Below are 17,449 nucleotides of genomic sequence, written 5' to 3'. Positions count from 1 at the left end.
AGACAGGGTAGGAGGGTTTGAACGTACCGCCATTTTTATGTGTGAGCCTGGAGAGACTCAGCTCCTTTGTCCTGTAGAAATTGCATTTCTTTCTTCCTCTGCAGGGTGACTCAGGGACATTAGAAGACAGAGGTTATTCCAATGCCCTCTCCTCTCTCCTCTGGGCTCCATCTCCCCTTCCCCTCAATACTTACTGAAAGTGGCCCATTCCTGTTTTAGCTGTGGAATCTCGAGGCTTCCCTGGAGGCACCCTGTCCTGGATGGCCTTGCCGAGACTCGAAACACAGCTCTCCTACGTCCCCATTCTCTCAGAGCCCTGAAAAGACAGGGGCCTCACAGTGGAGCACTCTTATAGTCAGGCGCTGGCCTAGATTTTTCACAGGTGGCACCATTGCTTTGATGAAAACATTTGCAGAAGGGGGTTGAGAGTGGACCTGCCCTTTGCTACTGCCCTTCCTCTGTTCAGAGTCATCACTGGTGGAATTCCAAGACAGTGCACAGCCCACAGAGGAGATATGTGGGAGGCAGGGTGGATAGATGAGCTCAGAGTACTTAGGAGTTTGCAATGCTGTCACCTCTCTGGGGAGAGACTCGGATCCAAGGCTGGGCCCCGTGCAGCCCAGTACTACTGGAGTAGTTTCCAAAAAGTGCTGTCTGATGAGCAAAAATAACTAGAACAATTCCAATCTTGACAGCACCTTAGCAAAACCATTGCAGGGGAGCTGATTCTCAGCCCAGAAGGGGATTTCCCCCTTATTCTGGCTAATTTTCTGCTGCCTGCCTCTGCTCAGCACCCTCCCCCAGACCAAATTTCCCTCATCAGTCACTCCTGGGACTTCTCTACCCCTCCACCAGCCCTTCCTTCTGTACACTTAGCTCGTCTGTGGTGTTTTTTTTTTTTTTTTCTTAACTTGTCTCTATGTTCTGTTGAGTTTTCCATTTGGCTTCACAAAAGGAAACTGGATTTTCTCTAGATGGTGCAGAAACAGGGAGATAAACAAGCTGATGAAATCACAAGTTTCTTTATTGGATGAAGAAGTGGAGAAGGGTTGGCAGAAAGAGGGTGAGAACGCTTACAGGTGAAGGAATCATCCCTGTGAAACCAGCCCTGACATAGCACAGAGGGGTGGGTTGTCTTTTGATTGATGAAATAAGTGTGAACTCCTCCAAAATGAAGCAGATCTCATCTCAGCGGTGATGTCTTGAGTAGGATTAAAGCTACCTTAGCTATACTCACAGCAAACTGTTTTATTTTAAGGGGGGAGAAAGCATGTCTTTATTAACGTTGCTTTGAACATGTGCTTGGCATGTACTTTGGGGCAATCTTATTCATTTGTCAAGTTTCCTTTCAATTCTTTAGGCTCTGGGTGGAGGGAAGAGTGAGAGAAAGACCTGGGAGCTCTTGGAATAACAAGACTAATACAACGATTGAAAAAAAAATCTATTAACTTAGTTACCATAATTCTCAATGAATGAAATGTTGGGAAGGCGTCAGAGAAAGACCTGGGTATGTACTTGTGCCCTTTCCGCAGGTGGGGAGATCGGAAACCTCTCTTCTCATAAGAGGAAACAAAAGTCCTGTTAAAGAGAAGGGGCATTGTTTTCAGAAAGGCACTAGGCAAACACACTATTGGGTTGTTCAGGCTTTTATTGACTGGGCAAACCTGTAGGTTCTGGATAATGCCAGGTTCTCTTCCTGCCTACATTCCTTCCCCTTCTGTTGGCACCTGTTTGCTCCGTCAACGCACCATGTTCAGCTCCATTCTCTGAGCTCCGTTATTGCTTTGTTCAGATCTCTTAAAATTCTTGGGTACTTCTCCTTGCTATTTGTTTGCAGTTCTGCCATGACCCTGAGCTTCCACAGACAGAAATCTCATATGCATTAATCATCTCTGCATTTCCAGTGCCCCTCATGTGCCCGGCACATCCATTTATTCATTCAGCATCCACTGCGTGTCTCTGACGTGTCGGGCTCTGTGCCCACATTAGCTGTCCCAAGGCAGGCAAAGAAGATATGCGTCCTGTCCTCATGGAGAGGACAGTGGAGTAGGAAAGGTGACACCCTAAGCCAATAATTACACACACACACCAGCAATACACACACATAATTAATACATATACATATATATATATACATATAGTTTTATCCTCCATTAAATTTTCTTAAAGTAACTGATCATTGAATTTTTTAAAAGATTTTATTTATTTGACAGAGAAAGAGACAAGAGATCACAAGTAGACAGAGAGGCAGGCAGAGGGAGAGGGGGAAGCAGCTTCCCTGCTGAGCAGAGAGCCCAATGCTGGCTCCATCCCAGGACCATGACCTGAGCCGAAAGCAGAGGCTTAGAACACTGAGCCACCCAGGCGCCCTCTCCCTCAAATTTTTATGGTAAGGTAACCCGCATCCAAAAAATGTATCAATTTGCATGCGCAATGCTTAAAGAACAACAACAACAACAACAACAACAAAATGCACTCAATCTATCAATCACCAGCTAGGTAAGAAGAAATATTACCTCTCCCTTTGTATCCCCCCTCACTTTATCCCCTAAAGTAGCCAAATGCAGAGTCAGTGTTATCCACCTTGCTCATCTATTTTATCACTCAAATTGCAGCAGGAGGGAGCTATGCCTACTTTATCCAATCTGACACAGACCCTGGAAGATGTCTTCAAAAGGGTTTTTATTACTTATATGGATAACTGGCGCAGGAACACAACAGCTGAGCAAGAAGCCCTACAAGCCAAACTCGATGCTGAGAACTTCTACTACGTCATCCTGTACCTCATGGTGATGATCGGAATGTTCTCGTTCATCATCGTAGCGATCCTGGTGAGCACCGTGAAATCCAAGCGGCGGGAGCACTCCAACGACCCCTACCACCAGTACATCGTGGAAGACTGGCAAGAGAAGTACAAGAGTCAAATCTTGAATCTAGAAGAATCAAAGACCACCTTCCACGAGAACGTGGGTGCAGGAGGGTTCAAAATGGGACCTTGAGAAACAGAATAGGCACAAAGCCAACATCTGATATCTGGGTCTGAAGAGATGCCCTGTTGTGGAGCAAACCCAAGTTGTCACTGGTTAGGAGACACTCAGTTCCTTGCTTGCTGGGGAGAACTTTCATGGAGATCATGTGGCCGCTCAATCAAGATCGATGACATTTTACTCTTGATGATTTACAGTTGCTCATCGGAGCCATATTTTATGTGGAAGACCTCTTTTAAGTTCTGGGCAATGTTAATGGCATTTTAATCAATGTCCACTGTGACAAATGTTGTCAAGTTAGTGAAAATAAAGTCAAATTTGAAGTGAAGGATCTGTGTGATGGCAGTGCAGAGAGGGGGGGGACTAATAAATCACAAACCTTCTTTATTACAAAACACGGCTTTGCATGTGATAAATTTACTTTATAAATAACCCAGCTGTATTATCCAGAAGCTGTGGTTCAAAACCGCATCACTCGCTTGCTGGCTTGACATCAGAGTGTTTATTCATTAATTCAGGAATGCAGAGTCTGAAGTGATGAAAGAACAGAAACACCAGGTTACTTTATGGGTATTGTTTTCCTGACATTTTTGCTTATTTGGAAGTCTGAAGACAGAACAAATATTTCACAAGGGCAAATCGTCTCCACTGGGCATCTTTAAGAACTACGCAATACAACAGAAACCTATTTTTATTTTTATTTTTTTAAAAAGATTTTATTTATTTATTTGACAGAGAGACGGAACACAAGCAGGGTGAGTGCGAGAGGGACGAGGAGGTTTCCTGCTTAGCAGGGAGCCCGATGCAGGGCTGGATTCCAGGACCCTGAGATCATGACCTGAGCCAAAGACAGACACTTAACGGCTGAGCCACCCACACCCCAGAAACCTATTTTTAAATTAACACTTAAAGTTTTCCAGAAAACTAACTCTCCAAAGCCCTTGTTACTTAGAAAAAATAAAGAAAAGTTGTAACATTGCCTTATAAATAACATATTCTTTCAACTCTGTTTATTTCCTTCCATTTATAATTACTTGTTTTCACTTACATTTCAAGGGACTGATGGTACAGAAAGTGAACTATCCGTGTCCGCTGAAAAACTAAACAGTTCAGGGGCGCCTGGGTGGCTTAGTGGGTTAAGCCGCTGCCTTCAGCTCAGGTCATGATCTCAGGGTCCTGGGATCGAGTCCCGCATCGGGCTCTCTGCTCGGCAGGGAGCCTGCTTCCTCCTCTCTCTCTCTGCCTGCCTCTCTGCCTACTTGTGATCTCTCTCTGTCAAATAAATAAATAAAATCTTTAAAAAAATTGTTGAAAAACTAAACAGTTCATTACATCCAGAGATTGCATTACAGATGCAGTCCACAAATTAGGTGACTTCATCTGTTAATTAAATCAAGCAATATTTAGCACCTGTCTACTCTACTTGGGCCACTGGCACAGACCCCAGGAGAGTGGAGATGAATGAGACTCCCTTAGCTGGAGTCAACCTACTCATTAGAGAAGGTCAGGTACAGAAACATCACAATGATAAAACATGACAGGTTCTAAAGGAGATCAGCAGAGTGGGCAGAGCTGGAGCAGAGTTGGAAGGGCAGGCCTAAGTCTACAGTGTCAGAGTCACTGAGAGTAGGAAGTTGGAGCCAAGATAGATGTATGAAGTTGTGGCTTTTTGCCCTCCCCACCCCCTGCCGCTTGGCTTTCTCCTCTGCCATCTACTCAGCCAAAACACAGAAATTGTGAGTAGGGCCTCAAGTGTCAGGGTACTAAGACAAAATTCAAGAAAGAAGCCCTTTTTCAAGGCATGCTTATAGGATGTCTCCCATTGACCCTAAGGATTCTATCTCCAGAGCAAGATATCTACAAGGTATCTGATTCCTAGTAACAAATCAGCAATTACGCCAACATAAGCCTTCCATAGAATGTTACTGAAAGCCATTTATTTTCCCAGAGCAGATGGGGCAAGAGTGGCCTCCTTTCTCAGATCAGAAACCCAGAAATGCAACTGCACACAGAACATTTGTCCAGTATGCCCAGACTAGGCACCCTGGCTACAAAATCCTGGCCTTGGGTCTGGATCCAGGCAGAGATCCAAGCTTTCCACCACATGACCAAGACTATCTTCATCACTAACCTCTGGCCAGGCTCTTCTGGGCCCTCAAGGAGGCCTCAACCTTGGCTTACAAACAGTGCAGGCACTTGGCATAAGTGATTTTGTCCCCCTCTCCACGCTAAGAGACTTGAACAAACTCTAGCATAGCTTCTAACAGCTCAAAGTCTCATCCCTAACAGGACCCCAAACCTCTTTGGAGTGCCTGCCTGAGAAAACTGAACAAGCTTCCAGGAGAATTAACTCTTGGTTCCAGCCAAAGCCTAGAGAGAAGCAGATCAGCTCCCTGAATTCCCTCTAAGAGCAGGCATTTTAGAAAACTTGGAATTATAAATCTTTTCTCTTCCTCTTTGGGATAGAAACCTTTTACCACCCAGAACTGTCTCGTCTCTGAAATGCCCGCATTCAAGGAGGTAACTTTCCCGACTAAGTCGGAGGACCTTGCTCTAACCTGCACCATTGCTTCTGGTCGTAAAGACAGTCTCTATTTCAGATAAGTGCCTATTAACAAGGTTAGAATGAGTAATCCCCTGGTTTTTGTAAATATCCACATCCCTGATTCTGCTCCACTAAATCTACCCATTTTTTTCTTTAAAATGCCCTGTTACCACTACATAAATCAAAACAGACTGGGCCCTCTTCTCTACTGCAGTAGTTACTGAATAAAGTCAAGTCTATGCTTAAGGCTTTCACTGGCGCCCGGCTTGATCTTCGACACAGGAAACCAAATGAAGGGAAAGAAATTTTGACTTTTCTAAGAAAGTACATTTTATTATCACCGCTGAAAGTAGTGTCAAGGTAGATGGTTATCAGCCAACTTTACTTTTGGGGGATGGGAGGAGTGGCCGATGTTTAGAAGCATGTTGGGTATCAGCTGTTGAAACCACTTGCCCCTGCCTGCCACTTTAGCACTGATTCCCCAAATTCCAGGCTGGCCACTTTCAACTGGGCAACCAAAGACCGCAGTTCAAACAACTCGCCCTGCTCAACTGCCCCCCCCCCCACACCGGGTTTGCTTTTAGAGCTCCATCTGCTTGGATGACTGACTCCCTAAGATCTGAACCCCACTTCCTTCTTACAAGCAGAGTTCACAAGTGGTTGGAAAAGGAGCCCATGGTCGTTGCTGCCCTGATGGGAGTTTACATCCGCCACTGAGAGCCAGGTCCCAGCTGGGGCACTTTCCGGCTTTAAAACCCTGGGATATCGCTTTGAAGTCTCAGCTCTCCGCTTCTTCATCTGTGCGTTGCGTCTTTTACGTCCTCGAACCAGAACGTCCCAGTGGGATCTGGAGTGAGTCCGCCTGGGTTCGAATCCAGATTCTGTCCCTGCCAAGTCGCGCGTTTTCTTGCGCCAGCCCCTTCTCCCCTTGCTGGCTTCCTCCGTCCACAGAAAGGACTCCGTGGACATTCCCTGTCGTCACCCCGTCTTTGTTAGGCGTCTGGCTTGCGCCCTCCCGTGGGGCAGGGACTGAGCGTGCCCAGACCCTACGCGCGTGCTGCGCCTTCGCCTTCGTTGAGGGAGTCTGGGAACCCAGGATGGGGACAAGCGTTTTCCCAAAGGTAAATGCACGCATGTCGTCAGAGGACATGAACACCACATCTGGAAACTTCTGGGGAGCCAAAGATCCTCAGTCGCAGACAGCAGGGGACGCGAGAGCCCCAGCACTCCGGCCGCCTCCTGCCCCAGCCCAGGAAAATTCAGAACCGTGGCCTGGACAGCCGCACCCGCCCGGGCCCATCGTGACCCTTGACCCCTGCGCAGTCTCCCGACGCCCGGCCAACAGCGGCTCACTGCGCCGGCGCGCCCAGCTCAGCACCGCTGAAAAGCGGCCCGGACTCACTGCGCCGGCGCGCGGTGCGGTGCATTTCGGGACCTGTAGTTTACCCGCAGCATTGTGGGAGTTGCGGTTCCTGTGCAGTCCCGGCGCTGGAACCTCCGCGTCCTGGAGCTGTAAGTGGGTGACGTCCGGTCAGCGGGATCCTGACCCGAAGCCCGACAGCTCTTTGAGGCGCTGGGGAGTCGGGTGGACGGCCCGCCGTTGGCCCGTTTTGTCCAGGATGTCCGCCAGCCGGCCCCCTGCCGCGCGGCGCCAGCTCTCCGGGTGGGGACCGGGAGGGGGAGGGCCGTCGCGGTCCCCACCCGCGGAGCGCCCCTGCCTGGCTCCGGCGTCCAGTCGCCGCGGAATCCGCCCGACCCGGCGCCGGGGGCGCAATGTTTAAGCTGGCAAGAGGTCCGCGCGAGGCCCAGAGTTGCTCTGGCCAGAGAGCTAGGGCGGATGAGCGAGTGCTCTGGACAGTCTGTTCCGTGGATGGGTGGGGGAGGCAACGACCGCCGTGGCCCCCATCTCCGGGTCTGAGCGGGATAGGTGTTGTTCCCCAGGTGTCGGGGCGGAGGGGACCCTGGCCTGGTCCCCTGGTTACGGAGGAGCCGAGCTCCAGAGTCTCTGGCCCTGGGAATCCCAGGTGACCGAGGACAGGGGCTCAGTGGCCCACGGAGTGATGCCCAAGGTTCACCCTCAACTAACTCCCTCCTCCCTGCACCTTCCAGCTTCCAAGGATAGGGAGAATAGTTGGGGTGACAGGGGTGGAGACTGGGAACGCGAACAGGTTCGGAACGTTCGGGCTGACATACTCAGAGGCTCCAAGAGCGTAGACACGAAGGGACAGACGGTCCTAGAGTTAGGTGTGCTCAGAAGAAAACGTAGGTTGCGGACAATATGTTATCCATATTGCGTTCACTGACCTAACCCAAATAAGCGGAGAGCTTTTCTGGTTTTTAGGAGAAAACTGGCAAAGGAAAAATGAGACTATTTTTCCAGTAAAGGAGACAGAACCATTTCTGTCTGAGCCATTGTTATTTTTGAGATTTAAGCTAGGTTTGTGGATAGTCCTAGGGAAAGTCTAAAAACTTCCCGCACTTCACAGATTTTATATCTCAAAAGTGTCCCCATCTGACTGGCTTTTGCCGTTCAGCCCTCAGATACCAGCTGTCTCCTGTGCACGATCCTGCAGCAGGTGTGTGCTTATGGCTTGGAGCTAATAGCCAGCTGGTATTTTTAGCTTTCTCAGTTGTTCTCATTTGCTGAAGTCCTGCTGGGGTGCTACAGAAATAGTTGAGTTGGAGTATGTTAGTGCTGGGGGGTGGGGAAAGTTAGCATTTGGAGGCAGCGGGTAGGAACGAGCTGGATTGATCAGCTGCCTTGTCTCTCATTCTCTCCCTGCCTCCCTTCCACTACCTTGTTTGCAGGTTGACTTTAAATATGTTTCTTTCTAAAGAGCTTGAATGTTCTCCCTCTCTGTATGAAGTTGTGGAGACTACCAGTACATTTTCATAGTCCGATTCTGTGGCATCCCATTTGACTTACAGATGCCAGAGTTGCAGAGTTGTTCTTTGGATTCTGGTTTTTTTTTTTTTTTTTTTTAAGATTTTATTTATTTATTTGACAGAGAGAGATCACAAGTAGGCAGAGAGGCAGGCAGAGAGAGAGAGAGGAGGAAGCAGGCGCCCTGCTGAGCAGAGAGCCCGATGCGGGACTCGATCCCAGAATCCTGAGATCATGACCTGAGCCAAAGGCAGCGGCTTAACCCACTGAGCCACCCAGGCGCCCCATGGATTCTGGTTTTTAAAGTGAGAACATTTTGGTTCAGGGAGGTAAATGGCTTACCCCAGGTCACATGCCTGCCAGGGCTGCCACCAAAAATAGAGTCCTGCCCTCTTGGTCCCTGCTGTCTTGCATCCCTGGCATTTTGCCCTGCTTGCCTCTTGTTCATGGTTCTTAAGCTTGACGTGTCCATTAGCAGAAAGAGAGATATTTGTTGTGACAATAATGGTATTTTTCTTTAATGTTTTCCATGTGTTGAGCATGGTGCTCTGCTTTGTGTTTACAGTCAGGCCTCCGAAGAATTCACAAATGAGGGACCTGAGGCTCAGAGAGGCCAAGCGACTTGTGACCCCAGTCATAATCATAGTTTATGTTGTTGTTATTAAGTTATTAAGTCAACACTGGTTTTTGTTGTTTTTTTAAATTTCCCTAAATAATCTGCACACCCAATGCAGAGCTCGAACTCACCACCCCAAGATCAAGAGTGGCATGCTTTACTGACTGAGCCAGCCAGGCGCCCCACTGGGTGTTCTTTTTAATTTATTTCCTCCTATAAGCTTTTTGGACCTATTTGTCGACCTTGACCTTGGGAATCAATATCTTACATTAATCCATTAATGTGTCTTACGTTAAGCTATTAGTTCTTAGATTAATTCATGTAATTAATATATTGATTACACTAATAGGACCTCAGAAAATTAGGAACAGCCACACTCACCTACTGTATTTGTACCCTCAATTAGAGCAAGAGTTGTAAAAATAAAATTTACATAACCTTAAACGTTGTAAGCTACAATATGGCTAATCCCCAAGATTATCCAAGATTCCTGAAAGTGAAAATTCTAGCAATAGGTTATAACCTGTTAGGAACATATTTCTGTGGTGCAAGTCAGAATCTGCTGCTACTAGAAGATAAACAGGCCCTTAATCCATGAAGAGAATCACCGTTATCGCATTTAAACAGATTTATGGTGTACGTTCCTATCATTAACTTACCTGGCTTTGAAAGAAGTCATGGGGAAAACTGGGTTATCTTGTGTCAACCACCAGCCTGTTTTCCAGATACTATGACCTTGACTAGATGAGGTCTGAATTTTCTATATTTAGAGGTTTTTGTAAGTAAAAGTTTTAGTAAAACATTTTTCCCTGAAGCCATTTTATTATCCCCATTCTAAAGGCCTGTGACATCGTCTTGTGCTTTTCTTAATTCTAAGTACATGTCAAGACAAGCATCTCCATGGTTTTTGAATGCAAAGCTTTCTGCCCGCATCAGGATAAGACTCGAGAGTCACACCGGATGGGTTCAAATCCCAGTCCCCGTCGGACCCTGGACGCGTTCCGTTAACTTTGTCTCCTCGTCTCTGAAATGGAACCTCTGCCTCCTAGGGCTGCATGAGTTCATGCAGTTGATGTGCTCTCGTGCTGCCCAGCACCGTGAAGTGAAGCTATGATTCTGCTCTCAGCTGCCCAGTTTCAGAAAAAATTGGGGCCCTGCGGTCTAGTTGACACCCCCTTTCTTCATTGACAGATGGGACCAAGGCCCTGAGAGGGAAGTCACTTACCAGAGTGTGTAGGTTCTTCATGTAGAGCTCAAGTCTTCTGACTCAGGGCTATGGGCCGTATTCTAAAAATAGTGACATACAGGCATGGAGCACATACTGTGCCCCGGCCGTGTCCCTGACCTGCCACCCCCTGCTTCGCCTTCCCCTAGGTCTCCCTCACAGCTGAGATGAAATTCCAGATAGGAATTGCTTTCGAAGGACAATTTTTTCCCCCTGTCATTTACTCCCCTCCAGATATTTTTTAAGAACAAGATTTGCTTCATTAACACTCAGAGGACCTGAAAAACAGAAAGACCCTCATCCACAACCCAGCTCTTGCTCAGGCCAGGAGGTGGGGGGAGAAGTAGCTTGGGATTTGCGCTGTTACATCCACAGATGAAAGGGATGGGAGCGTGTGTCCCCTCAGGAGCAGCACTGCCACCTCTGCTCCCGGGCTGTGCTCCCACCCCCCACAGAGAGCAGCCGGGGTGACGTTTCTGCTCACCGAGACCCAGGCCTGCATCAGCCCTAAGCCAGGCCATCTGCTTTCCATCAGGCTCTGGGTCACATTGTTAGGGACACTGACCCCTCCTGTGTGCAGCCCTCACTCTCTTTGCTCAGTGCACCCTTTCTCTCCATCAAAGAGGTCTTCCTATGGTGATCTGCTCCAGAAAACCCCGAGGGACCCGTTTCTTCTCTTTCCCTTCAGAACAGCAAGACCTGCCGTTCGAGCTGCTCTCCCCATGTGCTGTCTGAGGGGCCTGCACTGACCCGGACTGAATCCGCCCAACATGAACTGGAAGGTGAGAGCAATGTTCACCGTGATGGCTCGGGTTTCTTCTTCTCCTCACTGTAAAAATTCAGAATAGCAGTTCTATAGATACAGGTTGATTAAAAAGAAAAACGCGGATTAAAGCAGGAACCCTATTAATACTTAATAGTTTATTTTAAGTTCAAACATATAAAGTACATTTATTCCCCAGACTTTTGGGGGAAGGCGAGGCCCTTTCTTTGACTGGCTTTACAGACTTCACATCGGCCTCACTCGTCTTGCAAAAATCATGCCTTTAAAGTTTTCCTACAGTTTCACATTTTGGTTTCTTTAAAGTGGGTTCATATTTTAGGAAACAGTCTACATACAAGATATTTCCAGATTTTTATGGTCTTCCTAATCTTTTACATTTGTGTTGCCAACAGCACTTTTTTTTTTTCCAACCCAAATTTGAAAATGCATTGAAAGCATTCAATTTAGTTTTCATGGAAACAATTTTTTCCTTGTGTGATATAGCCATATTTTGTAAGTGTTGTATTTAGATAAATTACCCGTTATAACATCAAGTACAACTTCAACTGGTTGGGGAATAATCCCAGCTGTCCTCTGTAGGATAGACTTAGCCTGCAGGAGCGCAGGTCCGAGGGCGGTCACACAGTAGCCTGCAAGCTGTGGGCCTTTAGTGGGCCGTGGGCAGCCGTCAGCAGGGCTCACAGAGGGAAGGGAGAGTCAGCACGTTAAATCCCTAAAGTGCACGGGGTGCGGTAAAGGTTAAGAGAACAGTCACCAAAATATATTTTCTCGTCGATTCTTTGGAAGTTTAAAATCCGGTAAAAATTGTGTTATCTCACCCTCCAGAGATAGTTACTATTAACAATTTTGGTGTGTTTTTTTCCATACATGTAAGTGTAGTGTGTATATTTTCAAACTTAACAATCTCATTGTATGTTTTTTTTTTCTTCAATTATGAACATTTCCTAGTTCAGAACACCCACCAGCTTTCCATTGCAAGGCTTGCTGGAAAGATCTGGAAGCAGGACCCGGGAACTGGGAGATAGAGAACCCCTCTCCTTCCTCAGCAACTTTAGGGAGGGGTTTCGGGGCCACGCAGGGAGGCCATGGGGACTATTCTCCAGGACGAGCCTGGTTGAAGTTAACAGGCAGAGTGAGAGGGGCACCTGGGTGGCTCAGTGGGTTAAAGCCTCTGCCTTCAGCTCAGGTCATGATCCCAGGGTCCTGGGATCGAGCCCCGCATCGGGCTCTCTGCTCAGCGGGGAGCCTGTTTCCCCTCTCTCTCAGCCTGCTTGTGATCTCTCTTTCACTCTCAAATAAATAAAATTAAAAAAAGAAAAAAAGAGGCAGAGTGAGGGTTTCTTGAAGGGGTCGAAAACGTAGGAATGTTTGTTGCGCGTACACTGGGGTTCCAGAGCTCACAGCGGAACGGCTGGGAAGGAAAGCCGAGGTGGTGAGGGGGTCTGAGGGGAAGAAGTGGAAAGCAGCATGCGGTGGGATTTAGGGCAGTGACCACAGTCTGCGGTGACCACAGTCCAAGGCAGTCACTGGTGCGAAGGGCCACGTCAGCAGGGCTCAGAGTGTTATGCGTCATGGTCCAAGGCAATGGCTCTCATACCTCAGGGCATCAGAACCAGCTGAAGACTTGTCAAAACACAAGCTGAGGGCCCACCCCCAGTTCCTGACCACTTAGGTCTGGGGTTAACACAGGTTGAAGGCAGGGCACAGAGAAGGCTTTTATTTTATTGATTTTCTTTTTTAAGTTTCTTTCTTTTTTAGAGAGCATGCGCATGGGGGTGGGGGCAGGCAGAGGAGGAGGAGGGAGGGAGAGGATCCCAAGCAGGCTCCACGCCCAGCACAGCGCCCACCTGGGGGCTCGATCCCACAGCCCGGAGATCGCAACCCGAGCTGACATCAGGACTCAGGCGCTTAACTGACTGAGCCACCCAGGAGCCCCGGAAGGTCTGTGCTCTAAGCCGCTTATATTTGTCAGGAGAAAAAGTTTCACGGCTGCAATATTTTTAATCTTTCATGCTCTTACTAGAGTGATCTTTCTGAAGCACGTATGTTATATTTATTTTTTTCTCTTAAAATGACTTTGCGGTTGGAAACTATTATCCAGTTATGCCATGTTCTTGTAATCTTAACCGTTTTGGTTAAATTCAGACGTTTTAAGTGTTCGGGTTCCTTCTTTTGCTCTCTGGTACATTCCTGCTGTATCGCATGGCAACCTTCCTCAAATATCCATAAGTAACTGGCTAAATGATTTCAGAGGTAGTGATTCCGGTTGCCTTTGGGAAATTTCAGTAGCCAAGGCTTCATTTCTTTGCGTAATTTAGGTGTAAAACTGGGGAGGGCTGGGAAGAATGTGGGAGATGTTACAGCGTTGTGTAATGATGAAGAGAGTTCACGCTTTGGAGCCACCAGAGCACTTTTCCAGACTTTACACTTTCTCAGCCACACAATTAGGACAGTGTCCCTGTCTCCCGGGGATCTGATGAGAATCCCGGGGAAAATGTAGGGGAGTCGTTGAGCGCAGTAAGCTCCCAGTGGGCCTAACTGATGCTCGGTCTTCTGCGTGTGAAATCTGCGTGTAGGCCTCAGTCATCGAGAATTTTAATAAAACTGGACGAACACCTATGCACGTAATTTAATGATTGTGTTAATTCCGTTTCCTTGGAAATCAGGATGCAAGGGGAAGAAGGCTGGCACAGAGGTTAGAACGTTTCATTCTGAGTCTGGCCTCCTCATGAATTATTCACTGTGTGACTCGTGTTGGCCTCTCCCCACCGACGAGGAGCTTCGCGTTCCTTGTTTGTGAAACAACGTGGGGGACTAAGTCATCTGTGAAATCTCCCCCGGGCCTCGAGCTCTGTGAGCATGTCGTTCCCAGCTGAAGTTTCCTCTGACGGGTCGAGTTAAAGTGTTACAAGCAGAGACAAACGTTCTTCCCGTGCCAGAAGCCATTGTATAGGAATTGCATAAGTGATGTTTGGAGATTTAATGATTGCATCGGACTAAATCCTGCCTAGTCCTCTAGAATGGTGATCACTCAGAAAAAGCATGCTTTTATTTGGGAAGGAATTTTTAATCACACTAAAAGCTCATCGTTGTTATTCAGGTCCCATTACTCATGTTTCTGAAACGAGTATCTTGTTTGCCCAGAGATGCTATTGTACTACCGAGATTATCGTAATAGTGTACCTTACTAGTACGGACAAGAATTCAAATCCATAGCTGTTCCCTGGGTATCATTTTAGCCCATGGGCTAAAGCTTCCCTCCTACAGAAAATTACAGGAACAGTTAATAGGTAGCTAAGTTTTCATGTTCTGAATTTTTTTTTTTTTTTCTAAGTAGGCCCCATGCTCTGTGTGGAGCCCAACATGGGGCTTGAACTTGCGACCCTGAGATCAAGACGTGAGCTGAGATCAAGAGGCAGATGCCTAACCGACTGAGCCCCCCCAGGCGCCCCTTGTATTTTGAATTTTATTCTCTTTTTATGTTTACTTTACCTTCAAGTGCCGGAACTAATGAGTAGCCACAACCGAGAGGAAATCGTAGCATGCCAAAGTTGGAGAATCCAGAAGGGAGGTCCGGTCCAGCCTCCCCTGAAGAGGCAGAAGCTCAGAAAGTCACGTGACCGGCGCTGGTCACGTGGTCAGCAGGGGGGCAGAGCAGAGCTGTCACCCAGGCCCCCAGCTCTGGCTCCTGGACCGTGGCGTTGCCTCAGGAGTAGAGGGCCTGGGGGACTGGCAAAGTATGTGGTCCGGTTGTGAGAGACCAGAGTTATGTCCGCAGTCCATAGGCAGTTCTCTTGTGCAGCCAGCAGTGGGGGAGTGATGGGGGGCACAGTGGGGACAGAGGTAGACCTCGGCTGGCCGGCGCAGGGCCGGGGACCTTGCCTGTCCTGGACACTGGTGAGGCCCCAGCGCCTCGCCTGTGCCTGTTACGTAAGAGGTGGACAGTAAAGTTTTGTTAGATGAAGGAACTCGAAAGAAACCTTTCTTATCAATCATGGAACATTGAGAGTGCTTGTTTTGTTCTCTAAGGTTCTGGAACACGTGCCCCTGCTACTGTATATCTTGGCAGCCAAAACCTTAATTCTCTGCCTAGCATTTGCTGGAGTCAAAATATACCAGAGGAAAAGGTTGGAAGCAAAACAGCAACAACTGGAAGCTGAGAAAAAGAAGCAGTCGGAGAAGAAGGAGAACTAAAGGGAAGTCAGAGGTACGGGGACTTGGCGCGAGCGGAGCGTCCGGTGGGCTGGACTGGTCCGCACATGAGGCAGTCGGAGAACCCCTCAGCCCTCGGGCTCCGCTGGTGTCCGAAGCAGAACGTCTGTGGCAGGCGAGGCGTGCAGACCCTGACCCTGCGCCCTGGTGCGGACCAGCCAGGCCACACGGCTCATTCTTCACACCTGCCCGAAGCCTGTGCTGCGGCGACCTTAGTCAGGGACCTGGTGCTTAACTGCCCCTGGGTCACACGGCTCCTGAGAATTTCAGGAAAGCTGGGGACCTTCTCCCAGCAGGATGCGTGTTAGAATCACCCACCGTTGTGCAGAAAATGGCAGTCAGACGGGGGTGCGGAGGAGGTGTGGTGGCCACCGGTCTTTTGAAACCCACGCCCTCCCCTAAGATTGAGAAATCCTGCTGTATCTTCAGGGTAAAGTCTGAGTTGTAGGAATGGCATCACAATCCCCACATGTGTCCTTCACCCGGGTCCCATCTGTCCCCTCTAGCGCCCCCTCCCCACACTCGGCAGGCCATTCTTCAGCCATGACAGACTTTCATGCCCCTCGGCCTTTGCCGCTTAGTCCCAGAGGGCCCTTTTGCAGCGCCTTCTCCGGGCACGGAGTCTTCCTCATCGTCGTGGACCCACAGGAGGCGCCCAGAACACATTTGCTGAGCTCAGGTCCCCATTACAGGTTGAGCTTATGACGGTCATTCTCCCTCACTGACCTCCTTTCTTCATGGATCAGGTTGAATTCTGTGCTTCTCTAAAAATTAGAAGATTCAGAAATGGTGTCAGGGGCTTCTCGATCAGTGGTCCCCACACTGGGCTGATGATCAGAATTGGTCGAAGTGCAGATTTCCAGGCCCCAGCCCCTGGCTGGGTGCAAACGTCCTATGTGAGGGGACCCTGAGGCGGCCCCGTCTGCTGTCGCTCTGGGAGGCAGTGGGCCAGCGATCTCCAAAAGCCCTCTCTGCCCTGAGGTGCCACACTTCTGTCAGTGGGATTCCCGTGGAGGGTTTCTAGAGGTGTGGAGGCGAACAGCACACTAACGAGTATTCGCAGCAACCCTTCTGCTGAACGACCGTTGTGGGGGCGAGCATTTGCTCACTGTTTCGTAGACGGTGGCGGTCCCCCTTCTGATGGCTCCGTGAGGCCTGTTCAGACGGAGAAAGGGCTGACACACTACTTAGTGAAGAGCAGGGTCAGAACTGAACCCAGGTCAGACCTGTGCCCCCTGGGCCTCACCCTGACCCATCCCCTTACCGAACGCAGGGAATTCCACTGTGGCTGTCCGGTCCTCACCCCCCGGCCGGGAAGCCCCTCCTCTATTGGCATCATGTGGGTCCTTGGCAGGCTGGAGGCTTCTACCAGGCCAAAGAAGTTTCTGTCAGGGACCCTCCCTTTTTTGGGAAAAGGTGTTTTACTGATGAAACTCAGGAGTTGGCACAAGGGAGAACAAAATTAAAACAGGCAAGGGAGGCCGGTCCTCTGAAATGTTGCAGGTTGAAGTTCTGCCCCGGGCAGAGTCCTCCTTTTGTGTGTGAGACCGAGAAGAGGAAGGGAAAGGTGGGGCGTGGGTCATAAATGCCTCTCCCCTCCCATAGGCATCCACGGAGGGCTGCAGGGAACGGGGGCTGGTGGCAGCAGGCCTGACCCTTCATTTCCCCTCCAGCCTCGAGCCCGGTTTTATTTTATTTATTTTTAAATGTTTAATTTTTTGTTAATGTATTAATACCCTCTAGTTCCATCCACGTCATCCTTTTTAAAGTTTATTTTTATTTATTATTTTTTAAAATGTTTTATTTTTATATTAATGTATTATCAAGCCCCGTTTTAAAGAAGGGAGATTTTTAGATGGGCAGAAAATCAGGAGTTTATGAAAATACATTCTTTAATAGATAGACATCAGTGGTTTCTGCTGGCTAAGTTGAAATGGCCGAGCATGAGGGGTAATGCCAAGCAAGTAAAACATTCAGACGTTTCTTACTCGTCCTTTTGATCTTCCTTTCTAGAATTTACGTTTACTTGTCAGCCTGAGTGGATTCTGGCCGAGAAGAAAGAGGAGACAATTACTGAATGATGTGTCAGAGGATAAACTCCCAACCTGTAGGGTTAACTTAAAATTATATGAACTTTTGGGGCACCTGAGTGGCTCAGTGGGTTAAGCCTCTGCCTTCAGCTCGGGTCATGGTCTC

At 48.4% G+C, this 17,449-nt stretch overlaps 2 protein-coding genes across 2 annotated transcripts; both read left to right on the top strand.

Moving 5' to 3' along the window:
- The first annotated feature begins 2,554 nt into the window (after positions 1 to 2,554).
- On the top strand, positions 2,555 to 3,500 carry KCNE2 (potassium voltage-gated channel subfamily E regulatory subunit 2). Its single transcript, XM_044254953.1, has one exon. The coding sequence runs from the start codon at positions 2,562 to 2,564 to the stop codon at positions 2,997 to 2,999; it is 438 nt and encodes a 145-aa protein (XP_044110888.1). The 5' UTR covers positions 2,555 to 2,561; the 3' UTR covers positions 3,000 to 3,500.
- A 3,461-nt stretch (positions 3,501 to 6,961) lies between these two features.
- Positions 6,962 to 17,449, top strand: SMIM11 (small integral membrane protein 11). The gene is made up of 4 exons (XM_044250977.1): positions 6,962 to 7,044; positions 10,946 to 11,039; positions 15,071 to 15,248; positions 17,267 to 17,449. Exons 2-3 carry the CDS (start codon positions 11,028 to 11,030, stop codon positions 15,233 to 15,235), a joined length of 177 nt encoding a protein of 58 aa, XP_044106912.1. The 5' UTR covers positions 6,962 to 7,044; positions 10,946 to 11,027; the 3' UTR covers positions 15,236 to 15,248; positions 17,267 to 17,449.

Source organism: Neovison vison, chromosome 6 (assembly GCF_020171115.1).
Source record: "Neovison vison isolate M4711 chromosome 6, ASM_NN_V1, whole genome shotgun sequence".
Classification (NCBI taxonomy): Eukaryota; Metazoa; Chordata; class Mammalia; order Carnivora; family Mustelidae; genus Neogale; species Neogale vison.
The sequence above is the reverse complement of the archived record's forward strand: the minus strand, read 5'-3'. Positions and strand labels throughout refer to the sequence as shown.

Bases quoted from the DNA above. Each gene is read 5' to 3' on its own strand.
- KCNE2 (XM_044254953.1), top strand. From the start codon at position 2,562: ATGCAGAGTCAGTGTTATCCACCTTGCTCATCTATTTTATCACTCAAA.